Source organism: Astyanax mexicanus, chromosome 23 (genome assembly GCF_023375975.1).
Source record: "Astyanax mexicanus isolate ESR-SI-001 chromosome 23, AstMex3_surface, whole genome shotgun sequence".
Taxonomy (NCBI): domain Eukaryota; kingdom Metazoa; phylum Chordata; class Actinopteri; order Characiformes; family Acestrorhamphidae; genus Astyanax; species Astyanax mexicanus.
In genome coordinates, this window is record NC_064430.1 from 27,793,071 (window position 1) to 27,815,256 (window position 22,186).

The window sequence follows — 22,186 nt, forward strand, 5'->3', positions numbered from 1 at the left end:
TGCTCTACTACACTTCCAAGAGGAAGATTAAAATAATACAGGAGGGGGAATCTGGAGAAATATCTGCCTGCTGTTAAAATTCCCTGTACTTTATGTAATTTATGCTTTTGATTTGGTGTAGCATGAAGTCTTTTGCTTATTAAAGCTTATTAAAGCAAGGATTTTTGCTGCTTTTTGCAGAAATAGAAGCTATTTCTGTTAAAATCCTTGAAATCTAAAAGAGATTGGCTGTTTTTTCTGAGACGAAATGATAAAAATCTCATATCCCACTAACCACCAGTAATAAAAATGTAATCTTACAATTACTCGCCATTACATTCAGCCTCTGTCATCTGCTATGATCTATAAGTGAATCATTCTATACATTATTTATTTGACTTTCACATGATACTCAGGCTGAGACATATCTAATAGCTCATCCTGCCAGCAAGCTTAAACCGGCAGCTTGCTTAGAAGCGCAAGTATCGATGCACTGATATGGATATAAATTATTTACCCTGTATGTCTTTCACAGTCTGTGTTTATATCAGCCTTTCTCCTTTCATTTATCTTCATGATACTGTAATTTATTCAGAAGCTGCATTTTAACATGGGCTTGTTTGTTTTTTTACTGCATGGTGGACTGGTGCAGATATTTCAGATTATTTTCATATATTTTCAGGTTTATGAAGCATTTTAAAATATAATGTACATAGCACTGCTTTCATTATTCATTCAAACATATATATATATATATATATATATATATATATATATATATAGGGCAGTAGAGACCATTTTCCTGAAAAGCAATGCTGTTTTAAAAATAGTGCTTATACCTTCATATATATATATATATACACACACACACTCATATTTGTTTTGTTATATGTTGTATTCTATAATGTTTTAAAAATTTCCCAGTGATGTCATAAATACAAATATTATTATAAGAATATTAAAAGTCCCAATCAATAAACTACATTCAAAACTTAACCATAACCACAAAAAGGTAATTTAGAATTCTATGTTTTCACAGAACCACTGTTGTAAAATGCACCATTTTTTTTTTTTTTTTTGTAAAAAATGTGCTTTCCTCTTCTATATATACATTTCCAGGCTTTTTTATTTTATTTTTTTTAATAATGTATTTTACAATGATGGCTCTGTGAAAACATATTATAATTCTTTATTAATAAAATTCTGTATTACCTTTTTATGGTTGTAGCAAGCAGGGCCGCTGCTAAGGTTTTGGAGGCCCTAAGCATAACTGGTCAGGGAGCACCACCCCCCCCCCCCCCCCCCCACCAACCACCCCACCCCCCCCCCAAAAAAAAAAAAAAAAACACACACACACACTCAAACACAAAAGGTTTACGCAAAATTTTACTATTTATTAAAATTACACATGTAACTGTGAATATTTACAACGTTATAAGTAAGGCCAATAACAGTGAAGAACAGCACAAGAGTACTATTTATAATGCATAAATAATAAATGAAACGATGCATGTCTATTTTAAGCAGTGGACACGTCATTTACACAAGCCAGCCTTAAAGGTTATGAAATTATCGTTTATATTCGTGGTGTATTTATATCAGCCTGTCAAAATCTATAGAGCTGTCTGATCCTGCTGTCATACAGACCATTTGGATAGTGCACTGACGGCATTAGTAAATAGGTAGGCTACTCTGTTTATTAATTTTTTATTAAAGTCACTAAAAATCTTCAAACTACACTACTACTATTTGCAAACGTGCCACGTGCCTTGCAATACCCAGATTAGTTTCTAGTTAAGCGTTTAAAGCTACCAAATCAGCAAAGCCAACGTAACTAGCTCAGGCAACACCACTGAACATGAAGTAATCAAAACTATTTAAACCTTTATCATCGAAGTTACTCACCAGAAAGGGATGCATGGGCCTCATCTTTCTGCTTCTTTTTCTTCTTCTTCTCAGCTCCAGACTCAAACCGTCGCTTCATAGTTGAATTACCATTTAGTAGCAACTTCGCGCGGTGAACTTGTCTCCTGCCAAACTCAAGTAGCGTTGCTACTTTAGTTAGGACTAAGGTTGCCAGATAAGTTACGATTTTTCATCCTATTTGTTTATTTTATTTTAAGTTTTTAACTTACACAAATATTGCACTGGACAAGTTTTTGTATAGAATGGCCACATACACTTTAAAAATGGTTAAACATGCACAAGATTTAGCGCCTCCATGCATTTTTTGATTATTTATTTGACTGGAAAATGTCACATCTGGCAACAACCAACAGAGCAAACCGAGCCGTGCCATTTCAGGCAATAGGGGTGGGGGCATTATATTATGCACAAAAATAATAACGTGCCGCTTTTAAGTAGTAGAGTAGGTGCCCCATGCAATGTTTAAAGACAAAAAAGATGAGCGTATCATAAATAATTCACATTGGGTTTTAAATTTAATAATGTCATAATTTCAACACATTTCATTCTCAGTCAATTTGGCTCCCTGCAACTGCAAAATGGTTGAGGCCTAACGCTGGCTGCGTTGTCTGCGTATGCAGAGCGGCGGCCCTGGTAGCAAGTGTTGAATGTAGTTCATTGGGAGCTTTGCTACACTTAATATTTTTGTCATTTTGTATTTGTGACAAATTTGTATTTGTGGAAAATTGTTTAAACATATATATAGAACACAACATATGTATGTAAAAATATATTTTTTTGGCAAAATGAACTACAGAAATTTAAATTTGGGAAAATTCTGTAATTTTGAGAAAAACATTTGGGAGCAGTTTTTGCAAACATTTTACATTTATTTTTAAATAGTGTATTTTACAAAAGTGGTTCTGTGAAAACATGAGATATATTACCTTGTAATGGCTGTAGCAAGTGTTAAATGTAATTTATTGGGAGCTTTGCTACAGTTACTATTCTTATAATTTTCTTTGAATGACATTACTGGGAAATTGTTCATAAAAACATATACACAACATATATGGACAAAAGTACTGTTATTAATGCAAAAGGATGGTCTACTAAATATTGTTGTATTTTTTTCTGTTGGGGTGCTCAAATATAAATATATGCACCTGCCTAATTTTGTTAAAATAATTATTGCACACTTTCTTTAAATCCTATTTAATTCATTTCACTTCTTAAATATATATCTATATTGATCTAAACAACTGATGATTTATAAAATCATGAAAATTATACAAATTATCAGCAGTGCACAAACTTTTTTTTTTTATACCACTGTTGCAATACTATATATTTTGCTAACAGTGCACCTTAATATATATATAATACATGTGTGCATCATTACGGCTCTGCTGCATGCAGCGTTATCTACAGGTTGGAGTCTCTGCAGCACTGAGAAGTTTGGACAGTGCTGGCTAATGCGGAGCAGACCTTTGACCTGGCCCCTGGCCCAATAAGCCCAGAAACGGCGGCCGGCGGAGTCAACAGGCCAATCCCGAACTCATTCATATTTCATTCTTTAATGCGCTCCAGGCAGGTGGAGTGCTCTCCTGCTGCCAGCCCTGACTGCAAATATAACGCCATTAAATAAAGATACGCTGCAGCCGGCAGCATCGCTCTGCAATCTGAGCTGAGGTTTAGACACTGCTGCACGCTGCGGGAAATCTAATAAAGCACGGCTTCACAACCGCTCAGCTCTTGTCAAACACAAATATAACATGAGCCTGGACTGTAGGAGAGATTCTGACCATATTACTCATATAACTAAAGTTCATGTTTGGAAATCTTACCTAATGTCTTACTGCTGAGCCATATAGAGCCATTCCTTTTATTTCTTAGAATAAAAGAGTTCTTAGAATTAGGTTTAATCATTTTTATGCTTCCTGATTCTGGATATGGTGAACATAAGGCTTGTATTGTGTACAGTAAAGTGGCGTTAGTGAATATAATAACTCTGTATTATAGTAGAGAAGTGGGCGGAGCTTCTTCTGGTCATGGTGAATGTGTTATAAGGCTTGTGTTGTGTACTGTAGTAAAGTTGTAAGTGGTATTAGTGGATATAGTAACTCTGTATTGCAGTAGAGAAGTGGGCGGAGCGTCTTCTGGGCATGGTCAATGTGTTATAAGGCTTGTGTTGTGTACAGTAGTAAAGTTGTAAGTGGTATTAGTGAATATAGTAACTCTGTAGCTTGAGCTCTTACTCTTTACACACTGAAATTCCTCGCAAATCCATAAATGTTTTAATGCTATTATGCACTGTATCACTAGTAAAGCTCAGCATCAAAACCCGGTTTGATCTACAATCAAAATAAAAAAAGCAGAAGCAAAAAGCAAAGGCTTATTAATCCAGATCAAAACAATGGCATTATATTCAGCGTGTGTTTGGTGTGAAGTTAATTAAAGCTAGTGGCGTCCAAAACCTGCGCTATCGCAGAGGCCATTACTCGCCCTCAGCTTTTCACTGCACAATTCAAATAAGCCCGGCACATTTCCCATGCTAATGGGTCACGCTTTAATGGAAAAGGGGAATTATTTATCTGGCATTGATGAATGAAAAAAGATAAATGAGGTTTTCCCTGGTGAGTTGCTGGCTCGGGCGGGAGTGCTGTGCGGTTCGGGACCGTGGGCTGGGTAAAGGTTGTGTGGGAATTGTGTGTAATTAGTGTGGAGTGAACGGTGGGCTGTAATATTGTTATTAAATGGCTGGATAATCAGAGAAATGATTGGCTGGGTGGGTTACCGGATCAGAGCAAATGCTAATGCAGGTGAGAGAGAGAGAGAGAGAGAGAGAGAGAGAGAGAGAGAAAGAGAGCGTGAGAGGCTCTGCCACCACCACAAACTTCACCACCACCATCACCATCACCACTTTCACCACGGCAAAACACCAGCATCCCCAAACACGGTGTTCCCTCACACAGAGCCAGATTTATAGCCGTCATTAATCAAACTCAGCTCAAAGTCTTTTCCACCAGAGCATCTCTCACACTGATAGCCTCTCTCTCTTTTTTATTCTTCCCCTTTTCTCTTTCTTAGTTTTTTCTCATGTTCTCTCTTTATTCTCATGGCTCTCTTCCTCTTTCTATTATCCTTTATTTTTCTCTCAATTTTCAGCATTTTATTCTTTTTAATGCATCTCTACCTTGTTTTCTCTTTCCTCTCCTTCTGTCTGTCTTCTCTCTCATGGTCTCTCACTTTCATATTTTCACAATTTCTGTCTTTTTTCTTACACCTCTCTCCTTTTTTGCATTTCTTTTATTTTGTCATTCTTTCATTTGTCTATTTTCTCCTTTATCTTGGATTGAGGTGTTGAGGTTTTTAAGGGTGGTGCTGAGGTTTTGAGGTTCTAGGGGTTGTGCTGACATTTTGGGGGATGGTGCTGAGGGTCTTGAGGATGGTGCTGAAGTCCTTGGGATGGTGCTGAGGTTCTTGGGGATGTAGCTGAGGTTCTTGGGGATGGTGCTGAAGTTCTTGGGGATGGTGCTTAGGTTCTTGGGGATGGTACTGAAGTTCTTGGCGATGGTGCTGAAGTTCTTGGGGATGGTGCTGAGGTTTTTAGGGATGGTGCTGAGGTTCTTGGGATTGGTGCTGAAGTTCAGGGGGATGGTGCCAAGGTTCTTGGGCATTTTGCTGACATTCTTGGGGATGGTGCTGACATTCTGGGGGATGGTGCTGACATTCTTGGGGATGGTGCTGACATTCTTGGGGATGGTGCTGAAGTTCTTGGGGATGTTGCTGAGGTTCTTGGGGATGTTGCTGAGGTTCTTGGGCATGGTGCTGAAGTTCTTGGTGGATGGTGCTGAGGTTCTTGGGGATGGTGCTGATATTCAGGGGGATGGTGCTGACATTCTGGGGGATAGTGCTGACACTCTGGGGGATGGTGCTGACATTCTTGGGGATGGTGCTGAAGTTCTTGGGGATGTTGCTGAGGTTCTTGGGGATGGTACTGAGGTTCTTGGGGATGGTGCGGAAGTCCTTGGGGATGGTGCTGAGGTTCTTGGGGATGGTGCTGAAGTTCTTGGGGATGTTGCTGAGGTTCTTGGGGATGGTGCTGAAGTTCTTGGGGATGTAGCTGAAGTTCTTGGGGATGGTTCTGAGGTTCAGGGGTTGTGTTGAGTTTCTGGGGTTGTGATGCTGAGGTTCAGGGGGCGGTGCTGAGGTTTTTGAAGTTGTAAGATATGGTGCTGGAGTTATTGAGGATGGTGCCTAGGTTCCTGGGGATGGTGCTGAGGTTCTTGGGGATGGTGCTGAGGTTCAGGGGGTGGTGCTGAGGTTCAGGGGATGGTGCTGAGGTTCAGGGGGATGGTGCTGAGGTTCTTGTGGGTGTTTTTGAGGTACTGGGGTTGTGGTGCTGAGGTTCAGGGGCATGGTGCCGAGGTTCTGAAGAGTGATAGTGAGGTTTTGAAGTTGCAAGAGATGGTGATATGGTTCTGGGGGACATTCCAGGGTATGGTGCTAATGTTCTTGTTGGTGTTTTTGAGGTACTGGGATTGGGGTGCTGAGGTTCAAAAGGGTGTTGCTAAGGTTCTTGGTGGTGGTGCTAGGCTACTTGGGGGTGGTGCTGAGGTTCTGGAGGCTTGTGTTGAGGTTCAGGGGGATGTGCTGAGATTCTTTGGAGTGGTGCTGAGGTTCTGAAGGGTAGTGTTAAGGTTTTGAGGTTCTAGGATGTTGCTGAGGTTCAGGGGGGTTGTGTTGAGGTTTTGGGGGATGGTGTAGGGATTCTACAAGATGATGCTGAGGTTTTGTGGTTTTGGGGAATGGTGTAGGAATTCTAAAGAATGATGCTGAGGTTCTGGGGGGTGGTGTAGGGATTCTTAAAGATGATGCTGAGGTTTTGAGGTTTTGGGGGTGGTGTAGGGATTCTAAAAGCAAATTACATCTTAATGATTTGGTCTCCTTCAGTAATGTTAAAACTTTGTTAACAAATTCTGTGACAGAAACATGTAATTGTTATTCCTAAGCTGCATTTGTGTCTGATTTCGAAATTCTATGTAACTGGTTGTTTTTTGTCTATGTTGAATGCCCTTATGCGAACTGTCTGATTGTACTTTGTCTGTAACTGGAAATGGTGTGCCACCTTGGCCAGGTCTCCCTCGAAAAAGAGATATTAATCTCAAGGGATTTCTTGGTTAAATAAAGGTTAAATAAAATAAAAAAAAGATGATGCTAAGGTTCTGAGGTTCTGGGGGATGGTATAGGGATTCTAAAGGATGATGCTGAGGTTTTGAGGTTCTGGGGGATGGTGTAGGGATTCTAAAGGATGGTGCTGAGGTTCTGGGGGATGGTGTGGGGATTCTAAAGGTTGATGCTGATGTTTTGAGGTTCTGGGGGATGGTGTAGGGATTCTAAAGGATGATGCTGAGGTTTTGAGGTTCTGGGGGATGGTGTAGGGATTCTAAAGGATGGTGCTGAGGTTCTGGGGGATGGTGTAGGGATTCTAAAATATGATGCTGAGGTTTTGAGGTTTTGGGGGATGGTGTAGGGATTCTAAAGGATGGTGCTGAGGTTCTGGGGGATGGTGTAGGGATTCTAAAGGATGATGCTGAGGTTTTGAGGTTTTGGGGGATGGTGTAGGGATTCTAAAATATGATGCTGAGGTTTTGAGGTTTTGGGGGATGGTGTAGGGATTCTAAAGGATGATACTGAGGTTTTGGGGGATGGTGTAGGGATTCTAAAGGATGATACTGAGGTTTTGGGGGATGGTGTAGTGATTCTAAAGGATGATGCTGAGGTTTTGAGGTTTTGGGGGATGGTGTAGGGATTCTAAAGGTTGATGCTGAGGTTTTGAGGTTCTGGGGGATGGTGTAGGGATTCTAAAGGATGATGCTGAGGTTTTGAGGTTCTGGGGGATGGTGTAGGGATTCTAAAGGATGATGCTGAGGTTTTGGGGGATGGTGTAGGGATTCTAAAGGATAGTGCTGCGGTTTTGAGGTTTTGGAGGATGGTGTAGGGATTCAAAAGAATAATTCTGAGGTTTTGAGGTTTTGGGGGATGGTGTAGGGATTCAAAAGAATAATTCTGAGGTTTTGAGGTTTTGGGGGATGGTGTAGGGATTCTAAAGGTTGATGCTGAGGTTTTGAGGTTCTGGGGGAAGGTGTAGGGATTCTAAAGGATGATGCTGAGGTTTTGGGGGATGGTGTAGGGATTCTAAAGGATAGTGCTGCGGTTTTGAGGTTTTGGAGGATGGTGTAGGGATTCAAAAGAATAATTCTGAGGTTTTGAGGTTTTGGGGGATGATGTAGTGATTCTAAAGGATGATTCTGAGGTTTTGAGGTTCTGGGGGATGGTGTAGGCATTCTGAAGGATGATTCTGAGTTTTTGAGGTTTTTGGGGGTAGTTTTAAAGTTCTTGGGGTGATGCTAAGGCTCTGGGGAGTTGTGCTGAGGTTCTGGGGGGTGGTCCTGAGTAGTGTTTAGTGGTTTCGTCTTAAAGATGATGCTGAGGTTTTGAGGTTTTGGGGGTGGTGTAGGGATTCTAAAAGCAAATTACATCTTAATGATTTGGTCTCCTTCAGTAATGTTAAAACTTTGTTAACAAATTCTGTGACAGAAACATGTAATTGTTATTCCTAAGCTGCATTTGTGTCTGATTTCGAAATTCTATGTAACTGGTTGTTTTTTGTCTATGTTGAATGCCCTTATGCGAACTGTCTGATTGTACTTTGTCTGTAACTGGAAATGGTGTGCCACCTTGGCCAGGTCTCCCTCGAAAAAGAGATATTAATCTCAAGGGATTTCTTGGTTAAATAAAGGTTAAATAAAATAAAAAAAAGATGATGCTAAGGTTCTGAGGTTCTGGGGGATGGTATAGGGATTCTAAAGGATGATGCTGAGGTTTTGAGGTTCTGGGGGATGGTGTAGGGATTCTAAAGGATGGTGCTGAGGTTCTGGGGGATGGTGTGGGGATTCTAAAGGTTGATGCTGATGTTTTGAGGTTCTGGGGGATGGTGTAGGGATTCTAAAGGATGATGCTGAGGTTTTGAGGTTCTGGGGGATGGTGTAGGGATTCTAAAGGATGGTGCTGAGGTTCTGGGGGATGGTGTAGGGATTCTAAAATATGATGCTGAGGTTTTGAGGTTTTGGGGGATGGTGTAGGGATTCTAAAGGATGGTGCTGAGGTTCTGGGGGATGGTGTAGGGATTCTAAAGGATGATGCTGAGGTTTTGAGGTTTTGGGGGATGGTGTAGGGATTCTAAAATATGATGCTGAGGTTTTGAGGTTTTGGGGGATGGTGTAGGGATTCTAAAGGATGATACTGAGGTTTTGGGGGATGGTGTAGGGATTCTAAAGGATGATACTGAGGTTTTGGGGGATGGTGTAGTGATTCTAAAGGATGATGCTGAGGTTTTGAGGTTTTGGGGGATGGTGTAGGGATTCTAAAGGTTGATGCTGAGGTTTTGAGGTTCTGGGGGATGGTGTAGGGATTCTAAAGGATGATGCTGAGGTTTTGAGGTTCTGGGGGATGGTGTAGGGATTCTAAAGGATGATGCTGAGGTTTTGGGGGATGGTGTAGGGATTCTAAAGGATAGTGCTGCGGTTTTGAGGTTTTGGAGGATGGTGTAGGGATTCAAAAGAATAATTCTGAGGTTTTGAGGTTTTGGGGGATGGTGTAGGGATTCAAAAGAATAATTCTGAGGTTTTGAGGTTTTGGGGGATGGTGTAGGGATTCTAAAGGTTGATGCTGAGGTTTTGAGGTTCTGGGGGAAGGTGTAGGGATTCTAAAGGATGATGCTGAGGTTTTGGGGGATGGTGTAGGGATTCTAAAGGATAGTGCTGCGGTTTTGAGGTTTTGGAGGATGGTGTAGGGATTCAAAAGAATAATTCTGAGGTTTTGAGGTTTTGGGGGATGATGTAGTGATTCTAAAGGATGATTCTGAGGTTTTGAGGTTCTGGGGGATGGTGTAGGCATTCTGAAGGATGATTCTGAGTTTTTGAGGTTTTTGGGGGTAGTTTTAAAGTTCTTGGGGTGATGCTAAGGCTCTGGGGAGTTGTGCTGAGGTTCTGGGGGGTGGTCCTGAGTAGTGTTTAGTGGTTTCGTCAGCAGAAGCTCAGTATGTTTCTGGGAGACGGGGGAACAGAGTGTAATCTGAAGGCTGCAAGAGACGCATTAATCTTTATAAGACGGTGAAGCGCCGCCCGCTCTGCCTGTCACTTTGAATGGGCCTCTGCTAACCAGACTGAGAGAGCGGAGCCGAGCGGGAGACACAGAGCCCCCCTCGGCCCGGGTGTGATGGGGGGCCGGGTGGGAGACGGGTAGAAGCGAGCGTTTGAAGGCGAGAGGCGGCTAATGAGTTTGGAAGTGAGGAGCGAGCGAGCGAGGCGGCGGATCCTGCGAGGGGACGGGGGGAACATTACGACCCTCTTCATCCTGCTGTCAGAAACACTTACACCCACACTGGTGGAGCGCTCTCCCCCACTGTACGTGAAGAGCATGCGTTACTGCAGCGCTTATCACCCTCGCCCTTCCTCCCTCTCTCCCTCTTTACTCGCTCTCTTGCCCAACACCTGCCCCTTATAACCCCCATCAAAAGCCTGCTCTCCTCCAAACACGAGCTGCAGTCAAACACGCCCCCAAGAACTCACACTCACACTGGAGCACGCAGTCCTGCAAGCTTTATATTCCTTTCGGAGAGTCGTCTTCTAGGCCCTGTCCACTTTCTTTTTCCTGTATTCAGTGTTTTTTTGTGTTTTATCATACCATTCACAAGGTATTGTTTTGTTGTCAGTCACTGAAAACTGAAAAAACTCAAATTTATAGTGCACCTCCTGGTGAAAGATTTTTATCTGCTAGACAAAAGAGTTTAGATTTTCTGCCCATGCCTTAACTCGCGCCGGGTCGGTCTTGAGATTTCCCACAACTTTTATCCTGTTTTTTAATGCTATTTTTATTTTATATAAAGCTATGCACTGTAAAAAATGTCCATAGAATTTACGGTGAAAAACTGTCAAACCATGACAGTAAAAGACTGTAAACGCTAAAAAGGCTAAATACTGTTTCGGTAACAACAAAATACCGTAAATTCATATATCATCCAATACACTAATTTTTACACATTTTCTCTGGAAAAAATACATTATTTCAACGTAAAATTCTCTTGCACTGTGTTTATAACAGAAATTTTCCGTATTTTTGGATAACTGGTAAAACCGTAATTTCTACATTATTTTTTGGTGAATAATACATTTTTTCTTTGTTAAATATACAAGCCATTATTACATTTCCGTATTATTTAGATAACAGCCAAAACCGTAATTTCTACATTCATTTTTTGTGAATAATACATGTTTTTACTGTAAAATATACAAGTCAGTATTACATTTCCGTATTTTTATTAAACAAGCAAAACTGTATTTTCTACATTCATGTTTTGTGAATAATACATGTTTTTACTGTTAAATATACAAGCCATTATTACATTTCCGTATTTTTACTCAACAGGCAAAACCGTAATTTCTACATTCATTTTTTGTGATTAATATTTTTTTTACTGTTAAATACACAAGCCATTAATAAATTTCCATATTATTTGGATAACGGCTAAAACTGTAATTTCTACATTTATTTGTCATGAATAATATTCTTTTCACCATTGAATACTGTAAAAAATGTCTGTGAAAATTACAGTGAAAAACTGTGAAATGGCAACAGAAATAAACCGTAAAGCAAGAACTAGCTTATTGTTGTAGAATAAACATTGAATTACCATAAATTAAAAAACTGACATGGCAATGGTAATAGATTGTAATATTAAAAACAGCATATTACTGTATAATCACTGAGAAAAAAATGTAAAATTTACGGTAAAATACTGGCAGCTGTGGTTGCCAGAATTTCACCGTAAAATAAACGGTTGCCAAGAATTGTACTGTAATATCTTCTACATGGCAACCGTTTATTTTACAGTAAAATTCTGGCAACCACAGCTGCCAGTATTTCACCGTAAAATAAACAGTTGCAAATGTATAAGATATTACAGTTTAATTCTTGTCAACAGTAAATTTCATATTCATAAACCGTTTTGTTTACAGTATATTCTTGTGAAAAAAAGTATATTACATTGAAGGAGAAGGATATTATTAGGGCATTGTATATAATGAGTTTGTTTGCTCCTGGATTTTATTGATATCGGCAGGGTCTGAATGGGATGTAACACAGCTGTCTATGGGGCGTGGTTATGTTAATTAGATGTTTAGTTTAGAGAAGTCACCATGATGTAGTTTCATAGCGGTTTTATCCACCTGCCTGGGTTTTACATTATGAGTATATAAGTGATTTTACTCTCCGAGCACATCTCTGTGCTGTAAGTGAGCAGTAGTCCAGTTAATGAAATGATTTTGATAAAGATCATGCTGTTTAAAACTGTATGTTGTTAACAACACATGTTTACAGCGAGAATCAAAATTATTGCACAACCACATACCAAGTGTTTTAACAAAAATTGACCATAAAATAGGACAATAAATGCTGTGGAATGGATAGTTTTTCACTTAAAAAGCAACAGGGTTACGTTGTGAATTGTTCAGCTATACCATGAGTTTAAACACAATTTCACCGTTATTTTAACAGTAACTCCTCTTTATTGGTACATTTTCAAACTGTTGTTTTTACAAGTGTTAAAATACCTTACTGTAAAGCCATATACAATATCACTGTATTTTTTACGGTAAAAAATGGCAACCACAGCTGCCAATTTTTCACCGTAAATTTGACAAGAATTTTTTTTACAGTAGGCTTTTTACAATGTAATATACTTTTTTTACAAGAATATACTGTAAACAAAACGGTTTATGAATGTGAAATTTACTGTTGAAAAGAATTAAACTGTAATATCTTATACATTTACAACTGTTTATTTTACGGTGAAATACTGGCAGCTGTGGTTGCCAGAATTTTACCGTAAAATAAACGGTTGCCATGTAAAAGATATTACAGTATAATTCTTGGCAACTGTTTATTTTACGGTAAAATTCTGGCAACCACAGCTGCCAGTATTTTACCGTAAATTTTACGGTGTTTTTTTTTTACAGTGTGGCGTGATAATAACAATATAGCAAAGTAACAAATTAAACTCTGCTCTGGCCTGCAGAGTGTTTCCACACTTGGGCTGTATGCTCAAAAAAATATATAGTTTGTTCAGAAAGTAATTTATATTTTTAACGATTGTTAATTATATTAGAGTAAAGGAAAATCATTGTAAATGATCTTATTGTTGTTGGTCAATTCCGGTTTAATGATTGTGCAGTAAATAGCCGTATTGCAGTTTTTAGTTTTTTGGACATAGACATAGACTAGAAGATTGTTTTTTAATAAATTATGGTAACACTTTCTATGAATGTCATAATAAGGCATAATAAACATGGCTATAAATATTTGTAAAAATGCATAACCCATTATAGCCATGTTTATAAAGCATTATGAAGCTGTGTTTATAATATATGTTAACATAGTATATATATATATATATATATATATATATATATATATATATATATATATATATATATATATATATATCGTTAATAATGTAGTCCCACAATAAAAGTCTGGCACTTTACTTAGAGCGCACAAAGACCTGTTATAATACATTATAATTGACTATAAATAATATAGTGTTCAAGGCAAGGATAATTTGTCAGTGGTTGAAAATGTATTCATAGGATTATTGAGGGTGTGTTTATAAGTTGTTATAACATTTTATAAACACAGCTATTAATGCATTATAATCACAGTTCATGATGCATAATAAACATGGCTATGATGAATTATACATTTTTATAAATATGTATAGCCATGTTTAATATGCCTTATGAATGCATTATAATGTGTTATGAGTATGTTTATAGAGTCTTATAGAGATGGCATTCATAGAAAGTGTTACCGAAATTATTTTATATATATTTTTTCCTAAACCATGTTAAACTATATTAAGTTCTTGTAGCCTAATTCACCAAATTTTAGGGCTGTGTATCGATGTTTGAATAAACGTTTTTAGTAAATAATAGGTCAATGCTTCTTCAGTGTTGCAATGTTAGTTAACATCATTCTAAACAGATTTCGCTCATTTAAACCACCTAAATGTGTTTTATAAAGCTTCGTTTCACAGCTGTACAGTTCATGTAGGGGGTCGGGTTGTGCTCGTGCACTGAGTCGGGATGTATTTTTTGGACTGAAATAAGCAGGATTTTTGGCGATCATCTTGGCGATCCATCAATAAGCCACGCCACCTTCCTTAGTACATTTTATTATTGCATACAATATGATGTGGCACACCGCGAACTGAGATATTAAAAAATATCGGTAAAACTAAAAATCAGGTATCTATAAAGCATTATAAATGCATTCACAAAGCTTCATAAACCATTAATAATGCTTTATAACACTTGACATAAGCCTTTCTAACTATACATACATGTTCATAATCTCAAACATAAAACGTTATAACACCACAGTATAAAGCTTTATATCACAAAGCGATATAATGCATTATAATATATTTGCATTTGCTGTTCTTAACATTATTGGTGAGACCTGTTTCATAAAGCTTAATGGATGTTCATTCACATAATGCTTTATATTGCTTCATCAAGGTCCATAGCGATGTCTTCCTTCAAACCGCTATATGTTATAATGAAAATTGTTCTGTGAATGCATATAACATCTAATGAACAATTATAAGCGCTTTGCACAGACTTTAGGTAAAGTGATGAGTTATTCCACATTACAGAACAATGTTCATTATAACAAAAATCAGATAGAGGGAATTTATCGCTGTGGACCTTGATAAAGCTTTATTTGAGTGAACTTAACATCTATTATGCTTTATAAAACAGGTCTCACCAATAATGTTTAGAACAGCAAATGCAAATATATTATGGTGCATTATTTCGCTTTGTGATATATAGCTTTATACTGTGGTGTTATAATATTTTATGTTTGAGATTATACACATGTATGTAGGGTTAGAAAGGCTTATGTCAAGTGTTATAAATCATTATGCATGGGTTTTGAAGCTTTAGGAATGCATTTTTAAGGCTTTATAGATACCTGATTCATAGAAAGTGTTACTAAAATATCTCTAGTTAGTCAACAGGTCAGTGATGCAGAATGTCATGGTATTAATAATGCATTCCCAATAGCTCCATACAGTATATTCAGGATTAAAGTAAAATAAATGGTACTGGACAGATATAATCTGTCTTTAGTAGATATATAATGGGAAATGAGATTAGTGTGATTTTTTTTGGGCTAAAAACAGCAGAAAAAAACAGTACCTTGATGTAATTATTAGGTGTGGGTGATATGGCACCCATATTTCAGGGTATAATATCATTCACAATATTCCAAAACACCCCTATTTAACAATGCTTACAAAAATCTTTTATTACAAGACACCTTATGTTACTGTGGCATGAGTCCTACTTTCAAGAGGAACCCAAAAAGAACACCATAAGAGACACTTCAGCACAGATGAACATGATGTTCTTCATTTACTCTGTGTATTTTATTTTTTTTGTATTATTTTTATTCATTTTTGTGCAACGTAAACAGCTTTCCTCCATAACTGAGCTGTTTGTCTCTTTTCATTTCACTGTCTGAAGCTCTATTAAGTCTAATAAAAGCCCGATGTGTGTCGTAAACAGGCGTCTAATGTCTCTGTCTGGGTTCTGTTTTTCAGCTCCCTGCTCTGGCAACACCTTCTTCTGCCACAGCAACATGTGCATCAACAACTCACTGGTGTGCAACGGCGTGCAGAACTGTGTGTACCCTTGGGATGAAAACCACTGCAAAGGTGAGGTTCTGTGTGTGTGTTTCAGCCCCGGCTGCTGCACTTCGAGTACTGGAATGAACTGACATTTGGATGAACTTTGCCTACAGCCACTTTAAACCATTACATAATTTTATTATGAGGTGAAATATGCAACAGTAATGGTGACGAAAGAGCTGCCTCTTACTGCAGTTTACAATTACATTATAGAGCATTGTAGGGCGCCCCCTATCCAGTATCCAGCTTCCAGTAGTGTATTACATTCTGTCAAAATGAGTGTGTGAATCTTAAGAACATTATAGAGCATTATAGAGCATTCTTGTAGGGTATTCCAGTCTGTCAGAATGAGGGTGTGGAGCATAGGAACAAAATAAAGCATTAAAGAGCAACCCCCATGCTTCTTATAGTGTATTACAGCCTGTCAGAATGAGTATGTGGATCATATGAACATTATAGAGCATTATAAAGCACCCCCTATGCTTCCTGTAGTGTATTAAGGTATGTCAGAATGAAAGTGTGAATCTTAAGAATATTAAAGAGCATCCCCTACACTTTCTTTAGTGTATTCCAGTCTGTCAGAATGAGAATGTGAAGCATAGGAACATAATAGTGCATTATAAAGCACCCCATGTGCTTCCTGTAGTGTATTACAGTATGTTAGAATGAGGATGTAAAGGTTATGAACATTATAGAGCAATATATAGTGTCTCATGTGCTTCCTGTAGTGCAATAGAGTCTGTCAGAATGAGTGTGTGAATCTTAAGAACATTATAGAGCATTATAGAGCATCCCCTATGCTTCCTGTAGTGTATTACACTCTGTCAGAATAAGAGCATAGGAACATTATAGAGCATTATAGAGTGCTTCATGTGCTTCTGCTAGTGTAATACAGTCTGTCAAAATGAGTATGTGAACTATAAAAACATTGTCGAGCATTATAGAGCACCCCCTATGCTTTCTGTAGTGTATTACAGTCTGTCAGAATAAGCATGTGAATCATATGAAAATTATAGAGCCTAATAGAGCACCCCCTTTATGCGTTCTGTAGTGTATTACAGTCTGGCAGAATAAGAGTGTGAATCATATAACCATAATAGAGCATTATAGAGCACCCCCTTTGCATCCTGTAGTGTATTACAGTCTGTCAGAATAAGCATGTGAATCATATGAACATTATAGAGCATAAGAAATTGCCCCTTACACTTCCTTAGTATATTACAGTCTATCAGAATAAGAGTGTGGATCATATGAACATTATGGAGCATTATAGAATGCCCCCACACTTCTTGTAGCATACAACAATCTATCAGAATGAGAGTGTGGATCATATGAACATTATAGAGCATAAGAAATTGCTCCTTACACTTCCTTAGTATATTACAGTCTATCAGAATGATAGTGTGGATCATATGAACATTATAGAGCATTATAGAGCTCCCTCTATGCTTCCTGCAGTGTATTACAGTCTGTCAGAATGAAATTGTGGATCATATGAACATTATAGAGCATTACAGGGCTCCCTCTATGCTTCCTGGGGTATTACAGTCTATCAGAATGAGAGTGTGGATTGTATGAACATTATAGAGCATTTGGGTCTTAAAAACAATACATAGAATGGAATACATAAATGATTCATATGATGACAGATTTTCTTGGAATACTCTATGTCTGACGTATGTCTCATGTCCCTCCCACAGAAAAGAAGTCTAAGGGTCTATTCCACCAGATCACCAAGACCCACGGCACTGTTATTGGCATCTCGTCGGGCGTGGTCCTGGTGCTGCTCATCATCTCCATCCTGGTGCAGATGAAGCAGCCCCGCAAGAAGGTGGTGGTGCGTCGCCCGGCCGTCTTTAACAAGGCCGGCTTCCAGGAAGTTTTCGACCCTCCGCACTACGAGCTCTTCTCTCTGAGGGACAAGGAGCTGTCCTCGGATCTGGCCGAGCTTTCCGAGGAACTGGAGAGCTTCCACAAGCTGCGCCGCTCCTCCACCGTGTCCCGGTGCGTCCACGAGCACCACTGCGGCGCCCAGGCGTCATCCAGCGTTAAGCAGAGCCGGTCCACGCTGAGCTCCATGGAGCTGTCCTACCACAACGACTTCTCCAAGCCACCACCACCCATGAAGACCTTCAACAGCACCAGCAGCAGCAGTGGCGGCACCGGCACCTACAAGAAAAGCTGCTACGGCTACAAACAGACTCACGAGTGTGCCGAGCAGGTCATCGAGGACCGGGTGATGGAGGAAATGCCCTGCGAGATTTACGTCAGAGGTGGAGCTACGGGAAGCATCGGCAGTGGCTGCGGCAGCATCAGCATCCGCAACCACGGCAGCATCACGCGCCCCAACGCCGCCGCTGCCGTCGTGCCCGACCAGGGCCAGCGGTCCATCTCCATGGACTTCTGAGAGAACGAGGGAGGAGAGCGAACAGAGGCGGAGAGCGAACACAACAGAAGGAGCCTGACCTCCATAGACTCTTGTTACTATATTTACTATTTTTTTGTCCTTCATTTCTTTATCCTATGTCATAAATTAGCAGTGAACGAGTGCAAACCCTGCCTTTCTGCCATGAGCCGCGAGCGGTCCATCTCCATGGACTCCAAAAAGAACGAGGGAAAGGGAAAAAAAGGAGGAGAGGAACAAGAGAAGAGCCTAACCTTCACAGACTCTTGTTTTTTGTGTCCTGCACTGCAAAGAATATCTTGGCGAGTAAAATCATCTCAGATCCAGTCTATATACAGCTTTGGAAAAAATTAAGAGACCACCTTAGGTTCTGAATCAGTTTCTCTGATTTTGCTATTTATAGGTTTATGTTTGAGTAAAATTAACATTGTTGTTTTATTCTATAAACTACAGACAACATTTCTCCCAAATTCCAAATAAAAATAGTGTCATTTAGAGCATCTATTTGTAGAAGATGAGAAATGGCTGAAATAACAAAAAAGATGCAGAGCTTTCAGACCTCAAATAATGTGAAGAAAGGTTTTAAGAGTTTATCTCATAAAGTTTTAAGAGTTTAGAAATCAATATTTGGTGGAATAACCCTGGTTTTTAATCACAGTTTTCATGCATCTTGGCATCATGTTTTCCTCCACCAGTCTTACACACTGCTTTTGGATAACTTTATGCCTTTAAGCAGTTCAGTTTGGTGTGATGGCTTGTGATCATCCATCTTCCTCTTGATTATATTCCAGAGGCTTTCATTTTGTTAAAATCAAAGAAACTCATCATTTGTAAGTGGTCTCTTATTTTGTATTTAGAGCTGTATATATTATAGGGACAAAAAATATTTGGACACTTCCTCATTGTTACTTCCTAGAAATAGTCAAGTGTGTTAAAAAAAGAGTTTACCCTGCTTTTGTTAAAGTAACATTTAAAGCATTGCTGTGGGAATTTCATTGCATTCAGCAACAATAGGGCTTAAGGAGGCCAACAGATTTTAATAGATAAGCAGATAAGCAGGGTAATTAAGGTCTTACATTGTCTTACATTTACAGTGGCAAGCAAGCTAACATACTTTACAAACTTTAGCTAACTAAAGCAAGCTAGCTAATGTTACCAGGGATTTAACTAAGATTAGCAGCAAGCTGGCTAACATTAGCAGTGAGTTAGCTAACATACTGATGTTAGCAGCAAGCTAACTATCATTAGCAGCAAGCTAGCTAACATGCTAACTTTAGCTAGCTAAAGCAAGCTAGCTTATGTTACCAGGGATAGAACTAAGGTTAGCGGTCAGCTAGCTAAGATTAGCGGTGAGTTAGCTAACATACTAACTTTAGCTAGCTAAAGCAAGCTAGCTAACATAATCAGGAATAGAACTAAGGTTAGCGGAATGCTAGCTAACATTAGCAGTGAGTTAGCTAACATACTGATGTTATCAGCAAGCTAACTAACATTAGCAGCAAGCTAGCTAACATTAGCAGCAAGCTAGCTAACATACTAACTTTAGCTAGCTAAAGCAAGCTAGCTTAATTTACCAGGAATAGAACTAAGGTTAGCGGACAGCTAGCTAACATTTGTGGCGAGTTAGCTAACATACTGATGTTAGCAACAAGCTAACTATCATTTGTAGCAAGCTAGCTAACATACTAACTTTATCTAGCTAAAGCAAGCTAGCTTATGTTACCAGGGATAGCACTAAGGTTAGCGGACAGCTAGCTAAGATTAGTGGCGAGTTAACTAGAGGAAAGTCAGCTAACGTTACCAGGGAGAAAATAAATAAAGAAATTATGACTACGTTTTTGGGTCTTAAATAACATTTATTGAGGTCTTAAAAAGGTCTCAAAAAGCATTAAATTTGACTTTTAAAATGGTGCAAGAACCCTGTTAACATAGCTAACATAAGTGTCGAGAACATATTAATTAAAGCAGAAAGCAAGCTAACATACTAAGTTTAGCTAGCTAAAGCAAGCTAGCTAACATTATCAGGGATAGAACTAAGGTTAGCAGAAAGCGAGCTAACATTAGCGGCGAGTTAACTAACATACTCATGTTAGTAGCAAGCTAACTAACATTAGCAGCAAGCTAGCAAACATACTAAATATAGCTAGCTAAAGCAAGTTAGCTAACATTACCAGGGATACACTAAGGATATCGGACAGCATTAGCGACAAGTTAGCTAACATACTGATGTTAGCAGCAAGCTAACTAACATTAGCAGCAAGCTAGCTAACATACTAACTTTAGCTAGCTAAAGTAAGCTAGCTTATGTTACCAGGGATAGAACTAAAGTTATCGGACAGCTAGCTAAGATTAGCAGCGAGTTAGCTAACATACTAATGTCGGTGGAAAGTTAGCTAATGTTACCTGGGAGAGAACTAAAGAAATTATGACTACATTTTTGGGTCTTAAATTATATTTATTGAGGTCTTAAAAAGGTCTCAAAAAGCATTAAATTAGACTTTTAAAATGGTGCAAGAACCCTGTTAACATAGCTAACATAAGCATTGAGAACATATTAATTAAAGCGGAAAGCAAGCTAACATACTAACTTTAGCTAGCTAACGTTACCAGGGATAGAACTAAGGTTAGCAGAAAGCTAGCTAACATTAGCAGCAAGCTAGCTAACATACTAACTTTAGCTAGCTAACGTTACCAGGGATAGAACTAAGGTTAGCGGACAGCTAGCTAACATTAGCAGCAAGCTAGCTAACATACTAACTTTAGCTAGCTAAAGCAAGCTAGCTTATGTTATCAGGGATAGAACTAAGGTTAACGAACAGCTACCGGATTAGCGGCGAGTTAGCTTACATACTAATGTCAGTGGAAAGTTAGCTAACGTTACCAGGGAGAAAATAAATAAAGAAATTATGTCTACGTTTTTGGGTCTTAAATAATATTTATTGAGGTATTAAAAAGGTTTTAAAAAACAGTATTACTGAACGATTTTCTGTCTCTGTGTCGCTTTGGTTGTGCTAAAAGCACAGTAAAACTAGGCTTAATCCAGCACATAAATCCTTAAACTCTTAAAGGTTTTTGAATGTTTACCTAAAAGCTACCTCTAACAGAACCAACAGTAATGACATTATGAGACGTATTATTATATTAATACGAGATTTAAGCTGATTTTACTCGCCAAGGTATGGATCTAGCAGTGTTCATTTCTTGTTTATCATGATTTAGCAGTGAGCAGTCAGAGATATGAACTGACCTGGAGCGTAATAGAGGGGAAAATCCTTTTTTAATGTGTATATTATTCAAAATAATAAAGAATAAGTAGGCCTCATGTTGTTGCTTGGCATTAACTCTCATGTATTTTTTGTTCTATTTAATTTTTTTGCATTGTTTGATTCTGTGGATAACTTGAATTATGCTAAAATGGAGCTGATAATTATTGAATTATTGAGTCACGCTGCTTTCATGCTCACCACCCCAGCACACACACACACACACACAAACACACACTCAGGCCTGTTTTGAGGAGCACACATTTGGAGTTGAGTAGTTTTTCATATTTTCCTCTTTAGACTCTTTAGCCTAACGCTTTAACTCCATCTGTATGTACGAGTGGGTTTATTTAAATGACCTCAGTTCGGACCCCCTGTGAGCACTTTTCATTCCATTAGCATCTTGTAAACACTGAGGCATCGTGGGAAACCACTGTATACACACACACACACACACACTCACATATACACATATATACACAAATGCATACGCACTCACAAAAGCACACACATTTACATTACATAGTTTTACTGTACACACAAACACATACACACACACACACACACAGTGTCTGAGTGTTTAGTATTCAGAGAAAGGCCCAGTTGTGTACGGAGCAGGGAATTGTATGTACTTTTGTACAGAAGTAATTCCATCGGAAGGTGAAACGAGTAAAGATGACCCGGAGTATATTTTCTAACCCGTAACGTTGTTTATCCAAACTATACTGCGCTTCCATTTTAGCCATGACATTAATAATTGTAAAGATATTGATGTAAGAAATGTCCGACTATATGTTTTAATAAAATGACATCACATTA

At 38.7% G+C, this 22,186-nt stretch overlaps 1 protein-coding gene across 1 annotated transcript in view; it reads left to right on the forward strand.

Annotated features, from left to right (window-relative positions):
* The window catches only part of LOC103023182 (neuropilin and tolloid-like protein 2), a 62,717-nt gene extending 40,531 nt beyond the window's left edge, over positions 1-22,186 (forward strand). The window contains exons 8-9 of the mRNA XM_022665939.2: positions 15,614-15,727; positions 17,401-22,186. Coding sequence (XP_022521660.2) covers positions 15,614-15,727; positions 17,401-18,107 — 821 coding nt within the window. The 3' untranslated portion in view covers positions 18,108-22,186. The remainder of the gene's footprint in view (positions 1-15,613; positions 15,728-17,400) is intronic.